The sequence below is a fragment of the Enhydra lutris genome, unplaced genomic scaffold, assembly GCF_002288905.1.
Source record: "Enhydra lutris kenyoni isolate GAN:26980312 unplaced genomic scaffold, ASM228890v2 scaffoldscaffold86, whole genome shotgun sequence".
NCBI classification, from domain to species: domain Eukaryota; kingdom Metazoa; phylum Chordata; class Mammalia; order Carnivora; family Mustelidae; genus Enhydra; species Enhydra lutris.
In genome coordinates, this window is record NW_019154170.1 from 2,101,917 (window position 1) to 2,119,181 (window position 17,265).

At 50.1% G+C, this 17,265-nt stretch overlaps 1 protein-coding gene across 2 annotated transcripts in view; it reads left to right on the forward strand.

The window, feature by feature from the left end:
- The window catches only part of LOC111161680 (regulatory factor X2), a 91,634-nt gene that overhangs the window by 42,345 nt on the left and 32,024 nt on the right, over positions 1-17,265 (forward strand). Inside the window, exons 2-5 of one of the 2 annotated variants that reach the window (XM_022525486.1) lie at positions 7,855-7,967; positions 9,497-9,586; positions 11,591-11,670; positions 13,626-13,887. In XM_022525486.1, the coding sequence (XP_022381194.1) occupies positions 7,863-7,967; positions 9,497-9,586; positions 11,591-11,670; positions 13,626-13,887 (537 nt within the window). In that variant the 5' untranslated portion in view covers positions 7,855-7,862. Of the gene's footprint in view, positions 1-7,854; positions 7,968-9,496; positions 9,587-11,590; positions 11,671-13,625; positions 13,888-17,265 lie in introns of those variants that run through there. The other variant, XM_022525485.1, reaches the window with a different exon arrangement.

Below are 17,265 nucleotides of genomic sequence, written 5' to 3' on the forward strand. Positions count from 1 at the left end.
TTGGCAGTTTGGGGTTTTTTCTTTTCTCTTTTTTATCAATCTTTAACAGAGAGTTGTCCATCTTTTTTTTTTTTTGGACTTTCTTTTTTAGAGAAGTTTTAGGTTCACAGCAAAGTAAAAGGAAGGTGCAGAGATTTTTTTCCATGTACTCTCTGCCCTCACACATGCCTAGCCTCCCCTTTTATCAACATACCCCCACCAGAGTGGTGCATTTGTAGACGAGACTTGCACTGACATGACATGTTGTCATCACCCAAAGTCCATAAGGGACATCAGGGTTCATGCCTGACGTTGTACATTTGTGGGTTTGGATGGATGTATGATGACATGTATCCACCATTACAGTATCACACCAAGTAGTTTCTCTGCCCTAAAAATCCTCTGTGCTCCACTGATTCATCCTTCCTTCCCCTTAAACCTCTGGCAACCAGTGATCTTTTTACCCTCTCCATAGTTTGTCCTTTTCCAGAACTGTCATATAGTTGGAATCATACAACACACATGGACTTACTTTTACTTAATAGTATGAATTTATGTTTCCTCCATCTTTACATGGCTTTTATAGTTCATTTCTTTTTCAAAGAAATTTCAGTTTGGGGAACATTTTGGTTCTGTCATTTTCTACACAGTTTGTGGAGTTTTATTTCATTTTTTTCCTTTATTATTTCCTTTTTCTGCTTCAGTTCAGTGTGCTTGTCTTTTTATGGCTTCCTAAGGCTGAAAAGTTAAATGATTGATTTTTGAGCCATTTTTTCTAATTTGTTTATAAAACTAAACATTTCCTTCTAGGCACTTCTTAGCTACATCCCTAAATTTTGATATATGGTGTTTTCATTATTAATCAGTTCAAAGTATCTTCTAATTTCCTTTATACTTTATTCTTTGCCTATGGGTTATTTTAGAGGTGTTTTTTAAATTTTCTAAATATTTAGCATTTTTCTAGACATCTTACTGACCTCTAATTTTTTCTCTTATTGTCAAAATGTGTATATGCTCTGTATAATTCAATCTTTTGAAACATATTGAGACTTGTTTTGTGGCCCAGAATATGACCTATCTTAGTATATATTCCTTGTAACATTTGAAAAGAACGTGCAGGTTTGGTTGATTGTGCGCTATAAACGTCAGATCTCTGAGGTTGATGGTGTCGCCCAGATAAACCCTTATTGCTGTTTTTGTTTAGTTTCTGTCAAGATCACTGAGAGAAGAATGTGTAAAATCTCCAACTGTGACTCTTTATCTATTTTTTCCTTTAATTCTGTTAATTTTTTCTTTGTGTATTTTGAAGCTATAGTACTAGGTGCTTACACTAATACAGTGATTATGTCATTATCAGTTTATGAGGATGAAATGTCCCTCCCTCATTATCTCTAGCAATATTCCTTGTCTTGAAGGAATTTTGTCTCAGTATTATAGCCACTCCAGCTTAATTAGAGTTTGCATGCTCTATCTTTTCCCATTCTATTACTTTCCACCCATGTGTGCCTTTGTATTTAGTAAGTGTTTCAGGGGGCCTTGGTGGCTCAGTTGGTTGAGCGTCCAACTCTTGGTTTCACTTCAGATCATGATTTCAGGGTCATGGGATTGAGCCCCACATGGGGCTCTGTGCTCAGTGTGGAGTCTGCTTGGGGTTCTACCTTTCCCTCTCCCTCTGCCCTTTTCCCCACCCCCCATTTGCATGCACTCCCTCTCTCTTTCAAATAAATTAATAAATAAAATCTTTTAAAAATTTAAAAATAAAAGAAGGTTTCTTTTAAAAAGGCAGCATATCAGGGGATATTTTTTTTTTTTAATTGAGGCGACCATTTCTGTCTTTTCATTCAAATTTTAATCTATTTATACTTAGTGTAATAACATATCTGAATTTAGGAAAGCCATTTTGCTATTTGTTTCATCTTTTTTTTTCCCCTATGTTCTTCATTAGCTACCTTTTTTTGAGGACAGATATGTTTAACATTTCATTTGCTTCTTCATTATTTTTTAAGCTACATGTTTTGGGGTGTTTTTTTGTTAGAGATTACCTTAGGGATATCTTAATGTATAATGTAAAGATACATCTCAATGTATCTTTAATTTATCACAAATAAGACTACTACATGTAAAATGCAAGAACCTTGCATGTCTAATCCTATTTACCCCTCCTCAGTCCTGTGCTATTATTGTTGTATAAATCACTGCTGCATTTGTTACAAAAACACACAATAGAGTGTTATAATTTTTTGTTAAATAGATGTATTTTAAAGAAATTAAGAGAAGAAAAGGAAAAAAATACACTCCTTTGTAATTACCCACATAGTTATAATTTCAGGTGATCTTTATTCCTTCTTGAACACGCAAGTTTACCATTTGGTGTTATTTCCTTCCACCCTAAAGAACTTGCTTTTGTGTTTCTCATAGTGTAGGCAACAAAATTTCTCAGGTTTTGTTTATCATAAAATGTCTTTAACCCACCTTTCTTTTAAGAGTAGTTTTGCTGGGTATAGAATTTTAGGTTGATAGCTTTCCCCCACCACTTTAAATATGTCATCCCATTGTCTTCTGGTCACCGTTGTCACTGATGTGAAGTTGGTTATCATCCATACTATTATTCCTTTTCATAAGAGATGTAGTTTTTCTCTGGCTGCTTTCAAAATTTTCTTTTTCTTTTTTTTTTTTTTTTTTTTTTAATTTTAGCGGTTTAACCATGATATGGCTAATTTGGTTTTCTTTGTATTTATCATTCTTGGGTTGATGTCTTTCGCCAAATTTAAGAGATGTTTGGCCATTCTTCGAATATATCTTTTTCCTCTCCATTCTCCTTTTCTTCTGGGACTTCAGTTACATATATGTTAGATTGCATGTTCTGTTCATTTTCCTCAATTTTTTCCTCCTTTTGGTTCTTGAGTTTGCATTCCATTGATTTCTCTTCGAGTTCACTAACTCTTCCTTCTGCCATCTTTAATCAGCTGTTAAGTGTATCAGTGAAATTTCCCTTTGAATTATTGTACTTTTCAGCTCCAGAATTTCTACTTTTTTTTTAACAGTTTGTCTTCCAATGACATTCCTCTATGTTCCTATATTGTACATATAACTTCCTTTAAGTTCTTGGACTTATTTTTAGTAGCTGCTTTATCTGTACCACCTGAATTGTCTTGGTCTGGTTATAATTCACTCCTCCTCTCTTTTTCTTTGGTATGAGTCATAGCTGTTTCTTCTCATCATCCATGGTCTGTATCGGACCCTGGATATCATGAATGCTGTGTTGTGGAATTTATGGATTCTGCTGTGCTCCCCCTGCTAGTGCTTATCTTGGCTGGACTCAAACCCTGTCCCTCATGCGAATATCTTTTTCAGCAGCAGCTGAAATCTCCTCTTAGTTTGTTCATCTTTGAGCTGCTGGGTTTCCCCCCAAACCCCTGGGGTCTTCCCCACACAGTGTGGTTTAGTCAGTTGGCTGAAGATTTGGATGGACTCTAGGCAGATCTGGGGGCATGCCCCCTCTGTGGCTCTCTCTCTTTCAGGATTTCCCCTTAATATTCGGAACTCTCTCCTCTCACACTCAAGACAACCAGACTGTTGCCTTCTGCACTGAAGCATTCATGGACTGGGGCGTGCCCCTGGCAAAAATTCAGAATCACTGGTCTGATGTGGCAGAGTTCTCTCAAGGGTGGACTCCCTGGCAGGCTCTGCCTACCTCGGCCACCCTTGACCCACTGTGTCTTTAAATTGTGTGTGTGTGTCTATGTGTGTGTTGTGCGTTTTAATATTTTGTTCAGATTTTTTAAAAAGATTTTTATTTCTTTTTTTGACAGAGAGAGATCACAAGTAGACAGAGAGGCAGGCAGAGAGAGAGGAGGAAGCAGGCTCCCTGCTGAACAGAGAGCCTGATGCGGGACTTGATCCCAGGACTCTGGGATCATGACCTGAGCCAAAGGCAGAGGCTTAACCCACTGAGCCACCCAGGCACCCTTGTTCAGATTTTTTAACTGTTATCTACAGGAGGGTTAGTCCCACCAATGCTCTACGGTTACTGAAAGCCAGTGCTGTTGGATGCCTCTTAATAAGCAATTAAAAAAAAAACAAAACACCTTAACTTTGATGTGTTAAGAGCCCTTGATTAATGGACCCAAATTAAGAAAAATTCAGAGAACTACAACTTAGGAAACCGGATCAGCTTATAGGCAATTTATGACCTTGGTTATCCTAGATGGGTAGGGAAGGATTTCATGCCCTCAACATATGGGAGCAGCCAGGCTGGCCCACGTGGCATCTGTCAGTCTGTCTGTCTGATGCTAACATTAGGGATGTGTTCAGGGGGAGTAGAACAGTCAGTCTCAAAAGGTCATTACATTTCCCAGGAGATTCCTACACAGCCTTAAAATAACCGGGTAGGTTGTAAATGACACCTTTTTTTTTTTTTACATTTGGTTTTTTTTAGATTTTATTTATTTGACAGAGAGAGAGAGAGAGAGCACAAGTAGGCAGAGAGGCAGGCAGAGAGAGAGGGGGAAACAGGCTCCCCACTGAGCAGAGAGCCCGATGTGGGGCTCGGTCCCAGAACCCTGAGACCATGACCTGAGCCAAAGGCAGAGGCTCAACCCACTGAGCCACCCAGGCACCCCTGTAAGTGACACTTTACATAGACTCTATCTGCAACACCACATACCATTCGGTATACTGCGGTATGGGCTGTGCTACTAAGGAGACACGGAGGGATTTATTCATCTGGTAAATATTTACCGACTGCCCGGGTCATGCACGGCCCTGAAGCACTACCCAGAAGCCATTGCATGGGATGCTTTTGTCCCAGCTGTGCTCCTCATAATATAGGTCCCTGCCTGAGATTCCCGGAGCTGTCATTCGAAGTACCCCAGTCTGGGGGGCTTGAACCCTCACAGTTCCAGAGACCCGAAGGTGTCAGCGAGCTGTGTTCTCTCTAGGGAAGGATCCTTCCTGCCTTCTCTGGTTTGTGGTGGCCCAAGCCATCCCTGGCTTCCCTGTCATGTTGCCGCATCCCGCCCTCTCCGCCTCCACTGTCACGTGGGCTTCTTCCCCACGTGTCCTAGTCTTTCTGTCACAAGAACACCGTCCTTGGATTTCAGGCCCGCCCTACTCCGTATGACCTCTTCTCGATCCTTACCTTGATGATATCTGCGAAGACACTCTCTCCAGATGAGCTCACATTCAGAGATTAGGAACAGCCCTGAGTTTCGGGCGTCACTGTTTAACCCACTGCAACTCCCCAGAGTGACTTGTCCCTTGTGCCCAAACTCCTATCTTCAGTTTCAAGGGCTGTAACCTGGCTCCTGAGTTTCCAGGATTTGGGGATTTTCTTCGTGACTTTATAGGCTTCAGGCGCACAGCTGTCGTTTCCCACCAGACGCTAATGCATTTGTCTTTACGGGCTTCATCCTCCTAACAATGTGAGTCATCCCTTGTGGCCCCTCCAATTCTGTCATGTTGGGGAGATGGGGCCGCAGGGACTCCGCCCTGGACCCAGGGGCCATGGACCCCAAGGTTTTGAATCAAGACAGTGCCATTTTTCTACCCATGCTCCAAACACACATCACTTCACCAAACCCAAATTATACGAACCAAGGACCAGCAGCTATGGTCTGTAGCCCAAACCTGGCCTATCGCCCTTTTTTCCTAAATGATGTCTTATTAGAACACAACCGGGATGTGTGTGTGTGTGTGTGTGTGTGTGTGTGTGTGTGTGTGCGTGCGCGCGCGCGTGCAGTGACCACTCTTGTGCCAGGACAAAGTTTAGTAGTTGTAACAGGACCAGATGTGCCTAAAGTCTTTGGACCTTGGCAGAAAAGCTTTGGCGACCCTTGGCCTGAATACCATACACTAAACAGTGTGACAGACAGCACGGGGCAAACAGCGTGTTAAACTAGGAAATACACTTGTGTGAAAACCTGGCATGATCTTGAATAACTTGTATTCTGGAAGGTGCGTTCTGGCCCCAGTGAGCCGAGCATGGGCTCGCTCTCAAGCCTCATGCTCTCACGGGCTCCCCTGATTTTAACAAGACTTTGGAGCACAGTGATTTCTGCCTGTGAACAAGGATCTGTCCTCTGAGTCAGCTTTCTCCCTCTGTCACCAGTGGATTCTCTCCACAGAGAGCCCAAGTCCAGCGATTTCCTCCCACTGCTGCTGAAGGGACCCACTTTCTGGCTTCAGATTGGAACAAAGTGATGTGGGGGTGGGGCAGGTGACTGGTTCCGACCTTGGGGAGATCTGTAAATAAGACCTTGACTAAGCAGCTTCCTACAGAATGATTCCAAAGGTCAGTTCTGTTGGGAAGGTGCGGAGAGTGGGAGACCCAGGAAATACACATTGGAAATTCTCCATCTCCTCCTTCCCTGGAAGAGAAGAAAGCAGGGAGTGCCAGTCACCACGTGGCTCTGGGGACATCTAGTGGTAAGGACTGAGTCAGGGAACCAGGAACCCGCCACAGGCACAGGCCACACCTCCACGGATCCATCCAGTGGCTCTTGTGGTACCAAAGGCTTTGAGGGGGGAATGGGCGGAGTCCTAGAATCTTCCTCATCGGGGAAGCCAACACTCAGAGATTAAACACCTGCACCCGGCTCTCTGCTTTCTTCTGTCATCAGCAGAGGTGGGAGTTCTTGCCGGGCTGGGAAAGCTTATGTGAACTTCTGGTGTCCGTCCTGGGCCCGCGGTGTGCGCCGTGTGCTGCTCTCAGGCCTCCCCATGAGGCAGAAGTGGGGAGACTCCACTTGATAACTGCGGGGGACGGGGCTGCACCTGCCCACAAAGCCACGCCCTCTCCACAGCTTCTCGAGGGCAGCTGGTTCTTAAAAAGCCAAGACCGGGGGTGCCTGGGTGGCTCAGTGGGTTAAGCCTCTGCCTTCAGCTCAGGTCATGATCTCAGGGTCCTGGGATCGAGTCCCACATTGGGCTCTCTGCTGAGCAGGGAGACTGCCTCCTCCTCTATCTCTCTCTGCCTGCTTCTCTGCCTACTTGTGATCTCTATCTGTGAAATAAATAAATAAAATCTTAAAAAAAAAAAAAAGCCAAGACCGTTTGCCTGTGAGCATTTTCATGGACTGATTGTTTTGTATCCTCTGCCACATTGTCTTGGTATGAAATGAGTCTTTCGGGATGCCTGAGTGGCTCAGTTGGTGAAGCCTCTGCCTTCGGCTCAGATCATGATCCCAGGGTCCTGGGATCGAGCCCCTGAGTCAGGCTCTCTGCTCAGCGGGGGAGCCTGCTTTTGCTCTCTCAGTCTCTCTTTCTCAAATAAATAAATAAAATATTTTTTAAAAATGAAATGAGTCTTTTTGTATAGAATTTTTAAACTACCTCCTTGAAAGACGTATGCATCTGGCTGCAAAGAAACACCGTTTTATGCTTTCTCATGGGTGAGGATCTCTAGGAACAGAAGGCAGGACTTCTCTCTAGCCCAGGATAAAGTGCTTCTTTTTTTTTTTTTTTTTTTTTAATTCATTTAAGACAGAGCATGAGCAGGGGAGAGGGACAGAAGGAAAGAGAGGGAGAAGCAGACCCCCCACTGAGCAGGGAGCCCAATGCGGGGGCTCCGTCCCAGGACCCCGAGATCATGACCTGAGCCAAAGGCAGATGCTTAACCATCTGAGCCACCGGGGCGCCCCAGATAAAATGCTTCTTTACTCCCACTATGTATCGCCTTTTTCCCCCCTTGGACAATGTCTGGAGATAGCTGGGGCTGTCACGATGGGGTGGGGCAGGGCGGGGAGAGCAGCGCTCTGGGCATCTAAGGAAGGAAGGTCAAGGGTGCCCGGGTCCGTGTGTAGGAACCACCCAGCGCCACTTAGGGCTTCGTGACGGCAACCCCGCTCCACTCAGTCTCTCTCCGCCTTTCTTTAGAACTGAGCATGCAGAATGCGGAGGGTGGATCCGATTCGCCGGCTTCTGTGACCCTGTGTCCGTCGGCGGCAGCGCAGGCCCCCGTGGCCCAGCCGGTACCAGCCTCCCCGCAGGTAACAGAGCAGCCGCTTGCTGCCTGGGGCTCGGGCTGTTCCGGGGAAACCAGTGTGGCCGGGGAGGGGGATCGCATCCTCTTCGGTTCTGAAAAGCACCCGAGTCAGCAGAGAGAGGAATCTATATTTTCCCAAATTAGTGTGTCCGTCGCTATTTGTTGAAAAGGTCCCACCAAGGACTCAAGGATATAAACATGAAAAGAAACCAACTTAGTCTGTTCCTATCCTTGAATGGAATTTTTCTCGTACCTGGGAAATGTCCCTTTTACCCAGGAAGACTTTATGGATAAGGCTAAAGATTGCTTAGAGTTCTAGCATTCGAATGGATATGGGCTTGAAATTTTGCAAGGAGAGACCTGCCACGTGAAGGCTCCTGACTTCCAGGTTCCTGCCGTGGGTGGAAATAGACCACAGACCCAAACACAGAGCTGACAGAAGACCACACAAAGCCGAGGGCAGTGGAACAGACTGGAAGCTTGGATATGTGTGCAGAGGTCCACTGGAGCCATGTGACTCCTCACGAGCACGATTCCAGAAGTTAGAAGCATGACACTTGATGAAGCTAGAAAAGCCCCATTGTTCCTAACTCCAAGTGGTTGTTCTTTTTAGAATGGCTAATCAGACTTGTTTAGCTTTTATTTCTTGCAAATACAGCAGTCCCCCCACCCCGCCCTGCACCTCGCCCCATGGGCCTCGCAAGCCCAGGGTGCCAAGGGGCTGTGATCTTTCCCTGCCCACTTGAACCCGACCCATCAGCCCTCCACCCCTGGCTGCCTCGGCAGGCCTTGGACTCCTGCGGGCCGGGACCTGGCTGGCTGGTGCCAGGGGCCCACACAGCATCCCCTCCCCAGTGCTAGGCCTTCCAGCCCGCTAGAGATGCTTCCAGTCTCCGCAGAGGCCCACATGCCTGTCCCCTGCCCCGCCCCCCAGGCACCGCCTCCACTCCCCATGCGGAGACTTCCTGCTGCCTAGTTGGGGCACTCCCTTTCTGGAAAGCTCTAAGCACTCATGCTCTTGGGCAGCCCTGCCTTCCCTCAGCAGTAGGAGCCTCTCTCCTTGCCAGAGAGAGGAATTCCTGCTGCCTCGCCTCCCCAGGTGCACCCCTCATGCTTCATGTCCCAGCCCTGTGCTGTCCTGCCCAGTTTCCCACCACGGCAGCCGCTTTCCGTCACCAGCCCCAGCTTGGGGCCAGGGCCGGGGAAGGTGATGTGGACAGCTGTCTGGGGGGGTCCTTCTTATCACCGGATCTCTCAGCTTGGTGCCAGCAACAGCCCACGTCACCTTGAGGAACAGACAGACCCCAGGGAGGGAGAGCGCTGGGGGCAGGTGGAGGTGCGCGTGCTCGTGCTCGTGCATGTGAACGTGTGTGTGTGCGCGCGCGCACACGCGCACACACACATATCATCCTGTCCTCCTGTCAGGCCTGCTCGTGTTCCTGGAAGGTGGCGGTGCTCCAGCTGTAATCTGTGTTTGCGATAAGGACCAAACTTTGACTAAAGTCTAAATGTCCTTCTCTCCTTCCCTTTTAGAGGGTGTTGGTCCAGGCAGCGGGCTCGGCTCCCAAAGGGGCCCAGATGCAGCCAATCTCCCTCCCCAGGGTCCAGCAGGTGCCACAGCAGGTAACCACGGCACTGGGGGCACGGGACATGTTAACCCTTAGCGATCCGGAGCCCTCTCTGAACGAGGCATCCTTTCCTGTTGTCGCTGCCCTTTTGTCTTTGATGTCTTCAGTGCTTTGCCAGAAAGTTCTTTCAGAAGCTGTGTTTAAAAAAAAAATCTTTTACTGCAGATAGTTCGCCACAGGCCAAGAAAGCTGACGGTCTTTCATCCATTCAGAGCTCCAGCATTCGGGGTCCAAGCCAGCACCTCGATAGAGCACTGGGGTACCGAGGTAGACACGCAGACAGAGAAGCCACGTTTCGGGACTGAAGGAACATGGAACTCGCTGGGGAAGGAAGCGCGGTGCCCTCAGACCAGTGCCGAGACCCAGGATGTGCTTCTGGTGAAACCCAGGGACCCGGGAACAGAGCTGCAGGCCCTGGGCCCCCAGCCACACAGCTGCACAGAGCAGCAGCTCAGACAGAGCCCAGCTGGTCCAGAGCAGTGGAGGGCAGACCTTTTCTAGAAAAGGCCAAAAGCTCATGCTTCGGCTTAGCGGTCGGCCGCCCCGCCACCCTGCCGAGCACGGCCTCTGTGCGCCAGAGTGGCTGTGGACCGAAGCACAGGGGCGCGGCTGTGGGGGCAACTTCATGCACAAGGAGAGGCAGGCCAGACTCCACCAAGGGCTGGAGGTCGCCGGTTTGAGCTCGATGACGTGCTGAATCCCAATCAGTGCGGGCCCTGGGAACTGGGCGCATTAGCCTGGTGACCACGGAGACCAGACAGCACGCCCCTGTCCCTAGGGGGCTCTGGCTTCGATCGCTGGCATGTTCAGAGGCACTGGTCTGAAGGCAACTGGGGCAGGTTTTGGGGTCGTGGGACAGAAGCAGAGGCTTCCAGGAGGCCCACAGGGAACCAGCGGCTCTGTCTCAGCTCTGTGAGGGAGACATGAGCGGTGTCGTGATGCCAGAAGCTTCCTGTGGGGCTGGGCCTGCCCCAGCCTTTCTCTCTGGGCCGCTTGGACTTGCAGGGTGACTTCTGCGCCTCCCCCCATCCCGAGGCACAGCCCAGCCCCAGCACATCAGTCCCTGGAACCTTCTCGGGGATGCTCCCTATTCCAGGGGCTGGGGTGCCTCCTGCACCACACTGGCTGGTCCTAGGAGGTGGGGATCAGCCCCAGCCTGCCGCACCACAGAAGGACTTAGAGGCCACCGTGAAACCCAGCCCCTGGTTCTCTCACCCCAAAAGGAGGTTGGATGGAGCATTCATTAAGGTTCCCTCTGTGGGGAGGGTGTACGCTTCTGCGCACAGAGCTCGGGTATCCCTCCCTACCTGCACCCCCCCCACCCCGGCCAGCATCCCTGTCTGCCGAGATGCTGAACTGACGTGGCCACAGGTGAGGGCAGGGGCGCGGCAGAATGGGGCTGGGGGCTTCCTGGGGCTCCTCTCCGCCTCCCACTGCATTCTGCTCAGACTGAAGGTCTCCCCAGTGTGGTTCCCAGGACCCCCGCCCCTCAGGAGAGGGGTGCCAGGGCCACCCAAAGGGGACATCAGAGAGACTGTGTAGAGTATGAACAGCTCGAGCCCTCTGCCCTGCCAGGGGTGAGGGTGTCTGACCCTCCCCCCACCAAGGTCAAGTTCTGTCCACAGCTCTGGCTTCCATCCAGCGGGACCTGCCCCTCTGCCCAGCGGCTGGCAGGCGGCAGGGACCTACCATCCCAGCTCCGCTCTGCAGTACTGGGCTCCCGCACCCCGGCCTGCCACAGAATGGGGGCTACCTGCCTCACTCCCCTCGGGAATGAGCCGCCACGACCAGAGAATGCGGCAGAGCCATAGGTCGGAGCAGCTCCACACCCGTGGGGCCTCTTGGGGACCAGCTCTCCTAGTTTCTTGGTCAAAGGGACGGCTGGGGCAGGATATCGGAAATGTAGGAGTCAGTGTTCACAAAAGGCGAGGACAGATGTGCCCAGGGGCCCCCCCCAGGAGCCCGCGTGCATAACGCCAGGTCCCCAATGTCGTTCCAGGTGCAGCCCCTGCAGCACGTGTACCCCCCGCAGGTGCAGTACGTGGAGGGCGGAGACGCCGTCTACACGAATGGAGCCTTGTACGTGGGTCTCCCCTCCCCTCGCAGACAAGCGTGGGCCACATCCAGAACTTTCCCTCACGACTCCCCCACCTCTTCCCATTTGGGCCTGTGTGTGCAGGAACTTCTCCTCCTCCTCTGGGTGATGTTGGACCTGGTACAACGGTCCTAGGACAGGAGAGCCCTGCGGAGACTTCAGAAATCACAGGCTTTTCTGGTTCTCACTTCCAGAAAAGGCAGGCTTTCCACAAAACAAAACAAAATACTCCCCAGTCCAGCCTTTTAAGCCTGAAGATTCCGTGTTCACAGTCCAGACACCATTGCTCTCTCCACCTTCTCATCCATGCCTGGGTTCACCTCTGGCTCTTTGCAATGTTGATAAAACTTGATTTTCTGTTTGTCAAAGACTTCTAGAGAGTTCTGCCCTTGAACTATGGGGTTCTTAGGGCAGAAAATGATACATTTTTCCATGAAGGTCATTGCGCTCCAGACGTGAGCCCTTTGGTTTGTTTGATTCCCACACCTCCTTCCAGAAGTTCAGGGGTCGGGTGTGAGGGTTGGCTGCGGTGATGGCCAGAGTTGTGTGCGTCTCTGCCGCACAGCACCGAGACCTGCTGTGCACACGCGGACCACATCCATGCCTGGATGGCCCGGGAAATCTGCGTGAGGTCTGTAGGTCGTCCCAGCATCAACTTCCTGAGCTTGACCTTGTGCTCCGGTTAGATTGGCTGTCACCTCGGGAGGCGGGACAGAGGTGCAGGCCTCCTGGACACTAGTCAGTGGGGCCTCGCTGCCACCCAGAGGTGACTAGACATGTCACTAAGCCTCAGCACCACCTTTTCCTGGGGCCAGCTCTACATGAGCAAGCAGAACCTAAAAATTTGAGTCTCAAACCGCAGGGTATATCACTTCATCCAAATGGGGAAGGAATAGCAGACAAATTCTTGGTATCACTTAGAAATTCTTTTTATTCGGGGACGCCTGGGTGGCTCAGTTGGTTAAGCAGCTGCCTTCGGCTCAGGTCATGATCCCAGCGTCCTGGGATCGAGTCCCACATCGGGCTCCTTGCTCGGCGGGAAGCCTGCTTCTCCCTCTGCCTCTGCCTGCCTTTCTGTCTGCCTGTGCTCGCTCTCTCCCCCTCTCTCTCTGACAAATAAATAATAAAATCTTTAAAAAAAAAAAAAAAAGAAATTCTTTTTATTCGGCAATTTCATTTGGCGAACACTTCTGTTTTGCAAGAATCACAGACTCTTTTTTTTCTTTTAAGATTTTATTTATTTATTTGACAGAGATCACAAGTAGGCAGAGAGGCAGGTGGGGGGGTGGGGGCAGGCTCCCCGCAGAGCAGAGAGCCCGATGCGGGGCTCTATCCCAGGACCCTGGGACCATGACCCGAGCTGAAGGCAGAGGCCCCAACCCACTGAGCCATCCAGGCGCCCCAAGAATCACAGACTCTTGAGGCAGTTGCTGACTTAGGATCGAGTCCTGTGTGCCCTTGGTCCCGCCTCCCCGAGTGGTGACATCTGTGACCAGAGCACGATCCCAGGAGACTGGCACTGGGATGGGCTGTCAGCTAGCCCCCGGGCCTCGTTCACACGTAGCAGCCTACACAGCATTGCGTGCGTACGTGCGTGCGCGTGCGTGAACATGTGTGAACGTGCATGCCGTCGAGGCCGTCCTACCCCGGGTGCAGATGGCACCTCACCGCAGTAAGATACGGAATTGTTCCGTCTCCACGGAGGGGCTCCCCCTGCAACCCCATTACACGCTCAGAACTTTTCGGCGATAGTTTCGATGAGTCATCCCGTGATCCTTAATATTTCCAGAAATGATCACTTTGAACTTTGTTTGCACCGCCCTGACATTTCGTGTCTGAGTGACCTCGCGTGCTTGGTCTCGAGGGGCTCCAGCTGTAATGGGAAGTCTTGCCGGAGCCCCGTGGAGACTCAAAGGACGCCCTTCTCTCTCCCCGACAGACGGACGGCCTATGCCTACAACCCCGAGCCTCAGATGTACGCCCCCAGCAGCGCAGCTTCTTACTTCGAGGCCCCGGGCAGCGCCCAGGTGACCGTGGCAGGCTCCTCCCCGCCAGCGGTCCCCTCCCACAGCATGGTGGGCATCACCATGGATGTCGGGGGGAGCCCTCTTGTCTCCAGCGCGGGAGCCTATCTCATCCACGGGGGGATGGACAGCACCAGACACTCCCTCGCCCACACCTCCCGGTCATCGCCAGCTACGGTATGTACGAGGCTCGCGGGGGCAGCAGGGTAGCCCCTGAGTAGGCCCCCCTCCGCGGCAGGGATGGTGCATGGAAGGCAGCCCGGGGTGCTGGAGCCGGAGCTCTGGCACCTGGAAGGGTGTGTGATCCGAGGCAAGTCTCCACCCCCTGGGAACCAGGTACTCTGTGGCAAATAGAGAGGGCCAAAGCCCCCCACCCCCACTCTGGGCACTGTGGAAATGGCGTCTGAGCCCAGCCTCACCGTGCGAGGGGGACCGCCATCGCTGGCGTCGCTCTCCCGGAGGCCCGGGGCCTATCCATCCATGTGACCGCTGGAGCAGACTAGGCTCAGGGCTGTCCCCCTTGGGAACTGCACCCACTCACTACCGCCACACTCCTGCCCCAGGCAGTTCCTGACCTGCCTTAAAAGTCTGTCTGCTCTTAGAGTCTGTTTTCCATGCTTACTTTTATCATTCAGAAAACTAACACCGAGTAAACGTGACCCATTTTGGTGTGCAGCCCTGAGGTTTGACACAACAGCTTGGTCCCACCACCATACCCCTGGCAGTGCTGATCCGCTGTCTGTCACTCTCGCTCTGTCTTTCCGGGAGTGTCGCATACATAGAACATATAGTCAGTGACCTTCAGAGGCCACCTCTCTCACTCGCTGGGTCTCTTTAGAGACTCAGTCACGTCGTCTCGTGAATCAGTGCTCACTTCTTCACCCCTAGGTAGGGTTCCGTTGCCCCGCAGCTCGTCCATCCAGTCACCACTTGAGGGCCATTTGGGCAGTTTCCAGTTTGGGGTGATTGTGAAGAAAGCCTCGCTATGCGCTCACATACAGGTGTTGGTATGGACATATGTTTTCCTTTCTTTTGGATCGATACCTACAAGCAGGATTGCTGGTTAACACGGTAAGTGTAAGTTGAACGTTACTGGAAACCACCAACAGTTTTCCCAAGTGGTTGTACCATTTTACGTGTCCCCCTAGCCCAGTGATGTATCATCACCAGCACTTGGTGTTGTCAACCATTCTTCACTTTCCACGTTCTGATGGGTGCGTAGCGGTGTCTCACTGTGGTTGATCGGTATTTTCTTGATTGCTAACTGTGGTAAGCAGCTTTTCACGTGCTTGTTTGCCTTTCATTATATACCCTTTGGTGACCTCTTGGTTCAAGTCATTTGCCTGTTTTTTACCTGGATTGTTTGTTTGCTTACTGTTGAGTTTTGAGAGTTCTTTATGTATCCTGGGTACAAGTCCCCCATCAGATAAGTGATTGGCAGATATGTTTTTGTGTCCTTTAGAGTGTCCTTTCATCCAATTGTATCAAGTGTTTCCTCTCACTTCACTGTTGTGTTGGCTATTTAACATAATTTTAGAATTTTCTACAGAAATTTTAGGTCGTCCAATCTATATCTACAAAAAAATTCATCGCGAGATTTTGGTTAAGCAGCATTAGACCTGTAGATCACTTTGGGGAGAACTGACATCTTTCCCATGTCAGGTCTTCCCATCCATGAACATAGTATATTTTTTTTCCATTTACTTAGATCTTCTTTGATTTCTATCATCAGCATTTTGTAATTTTTTGCACAAAAATTCCATACATATTCTGTTAGATTTATGCCTTAATATTTTATGTTTCTGGAGCTATCATATGTGGTGTTGATTTTTAACTTTGTTTCCAGCTGTTGATTTTTGGCTGTTGGCCTTCCATCCTTCAGCCTTGCTGAACTTACTTGTAAAAGCTACAAGACTTTTTTGTTGTCTGCAAATAGGAACAATTTTGTTTCTCCCTTTCCAATCAGGATGACTCTCATTCCTCTTTCTCATCGTTTTGCACTAGCAGGACTTCCTGCTGGTCCAGGAAGTGGCTGGACAGGAGTGGCAAGAGCGGACATCCGTGCTTCGTTCCCAGTCTTAGGGGCAAGTCTTCAGTATTTCTCTGCTAGATGTGATGTTGGCTCAGGTTTCCATGAATGCCCTTTTTCGGGTTGAGGAAATTCCCCTCTATCCCTCGTTTTCTGCAAGTCTTTATCATAAATGAATATTAATTTTTGTCAAATGCTTTTTCTTCATTTATATGATCATGAGTTTTATCTTCTGTACATTGTTACTGTGATGGATTACATTGATTGGTTGTCAACTTAGAAAATAACTTCATCTTTTGGAGTGGGGCTAATAATCTCCTGAAACAGAAGATGATGCTCCTGTCACCTCCCTGTCCTTTTGGTCCTCATGTGCTTTGGGGTCACCTGACATCAGAGAGCCCTCCTCCAACCCCGGTGTCTCTGTCCTCTATGTCCAGAGTGCTCCCCAGGACCCGGTTCTGTGGGCAGGGTGGAGAGAAGTCACTTGCTCTCCAGAGGCCTTAACGTGTGGGGCGGGCCCTGGTACATCAGCTTGCCCCTCGCCTCACTCAGTCCCTGTAGCCCACCAGGGCCTGGGCAGCCACAGGCAACCACACATGGCCTCCCTTGGAGGGCTGGCTGAATATACGTGAGTTTCGAGCTGGTATCAATGAGAAAGCATTCCTTACAGACCACGTTAACTACCACGGACACGACAGGTTCGATGTCAACGAGTCAAATCAGTGTGTAATACCAGAATATCCTAAGATCACGGGTCACAGATTTCCTGAGAAACTACAGCGTTCTCCACGGTCAACACTATCCTGTTGCAAAGAAGTGTGCAGCCCAGAGCCCGGGCAACCCGGCTACTGTGGTTTCTCATCTGAGTTGCTTCAGAAGATCCATGTTTTTAAATCCTTTGGGAATCCGTGAATGGGCTGTGTTTGACACCCCTCTCCATGCGAGCCCCGAGAGCGATCATCTCAGAAGGCAGTCCGATTCCTGACCCTGCCCTCGCTGTGCTCTCTCGACTTGCTGTGGCATGGGAACATCTCACACACGTGCCGCAGGGATCTGAGGGGCTTTCCAGGAGCGGAGAACAAGAACAGTCTTGAGATTGCAACAGAATTGCAATACGTCTCCGCCATCCAACACTTGAGTCCTGCCAGCTTTATCCATCAAGAGTTTTGGGACCTTATATCATTTCTGGAAACAGCGTGAAGACCAGAGGGAATCGCCTGTCCAGCCTCAATGAGAGATCGCAGACTCTGGGGGGTGCAGATTTTCTTGAGTCTTTATTTCATCAGTGTTACATAAATCTTAAAACCGAATGGTCCACATGAGGAGTGCTGGATAAAACCGTCTGCTGTGGCACTTAGATGAACCACACGGAGCCTGGGTCTAAACCCAGAGGCTTGCTCTCGCTGTTTCTGCCCAGGAGTTGCCCTTTGGGTCGTGTCAAGGGGACACTGGGGGCTCTCGGGCTGCACGAGGTAGAGACCCTGCCATCCTGGGCTGCAGGAGGCCAGGCCATGCAAACACGGGGC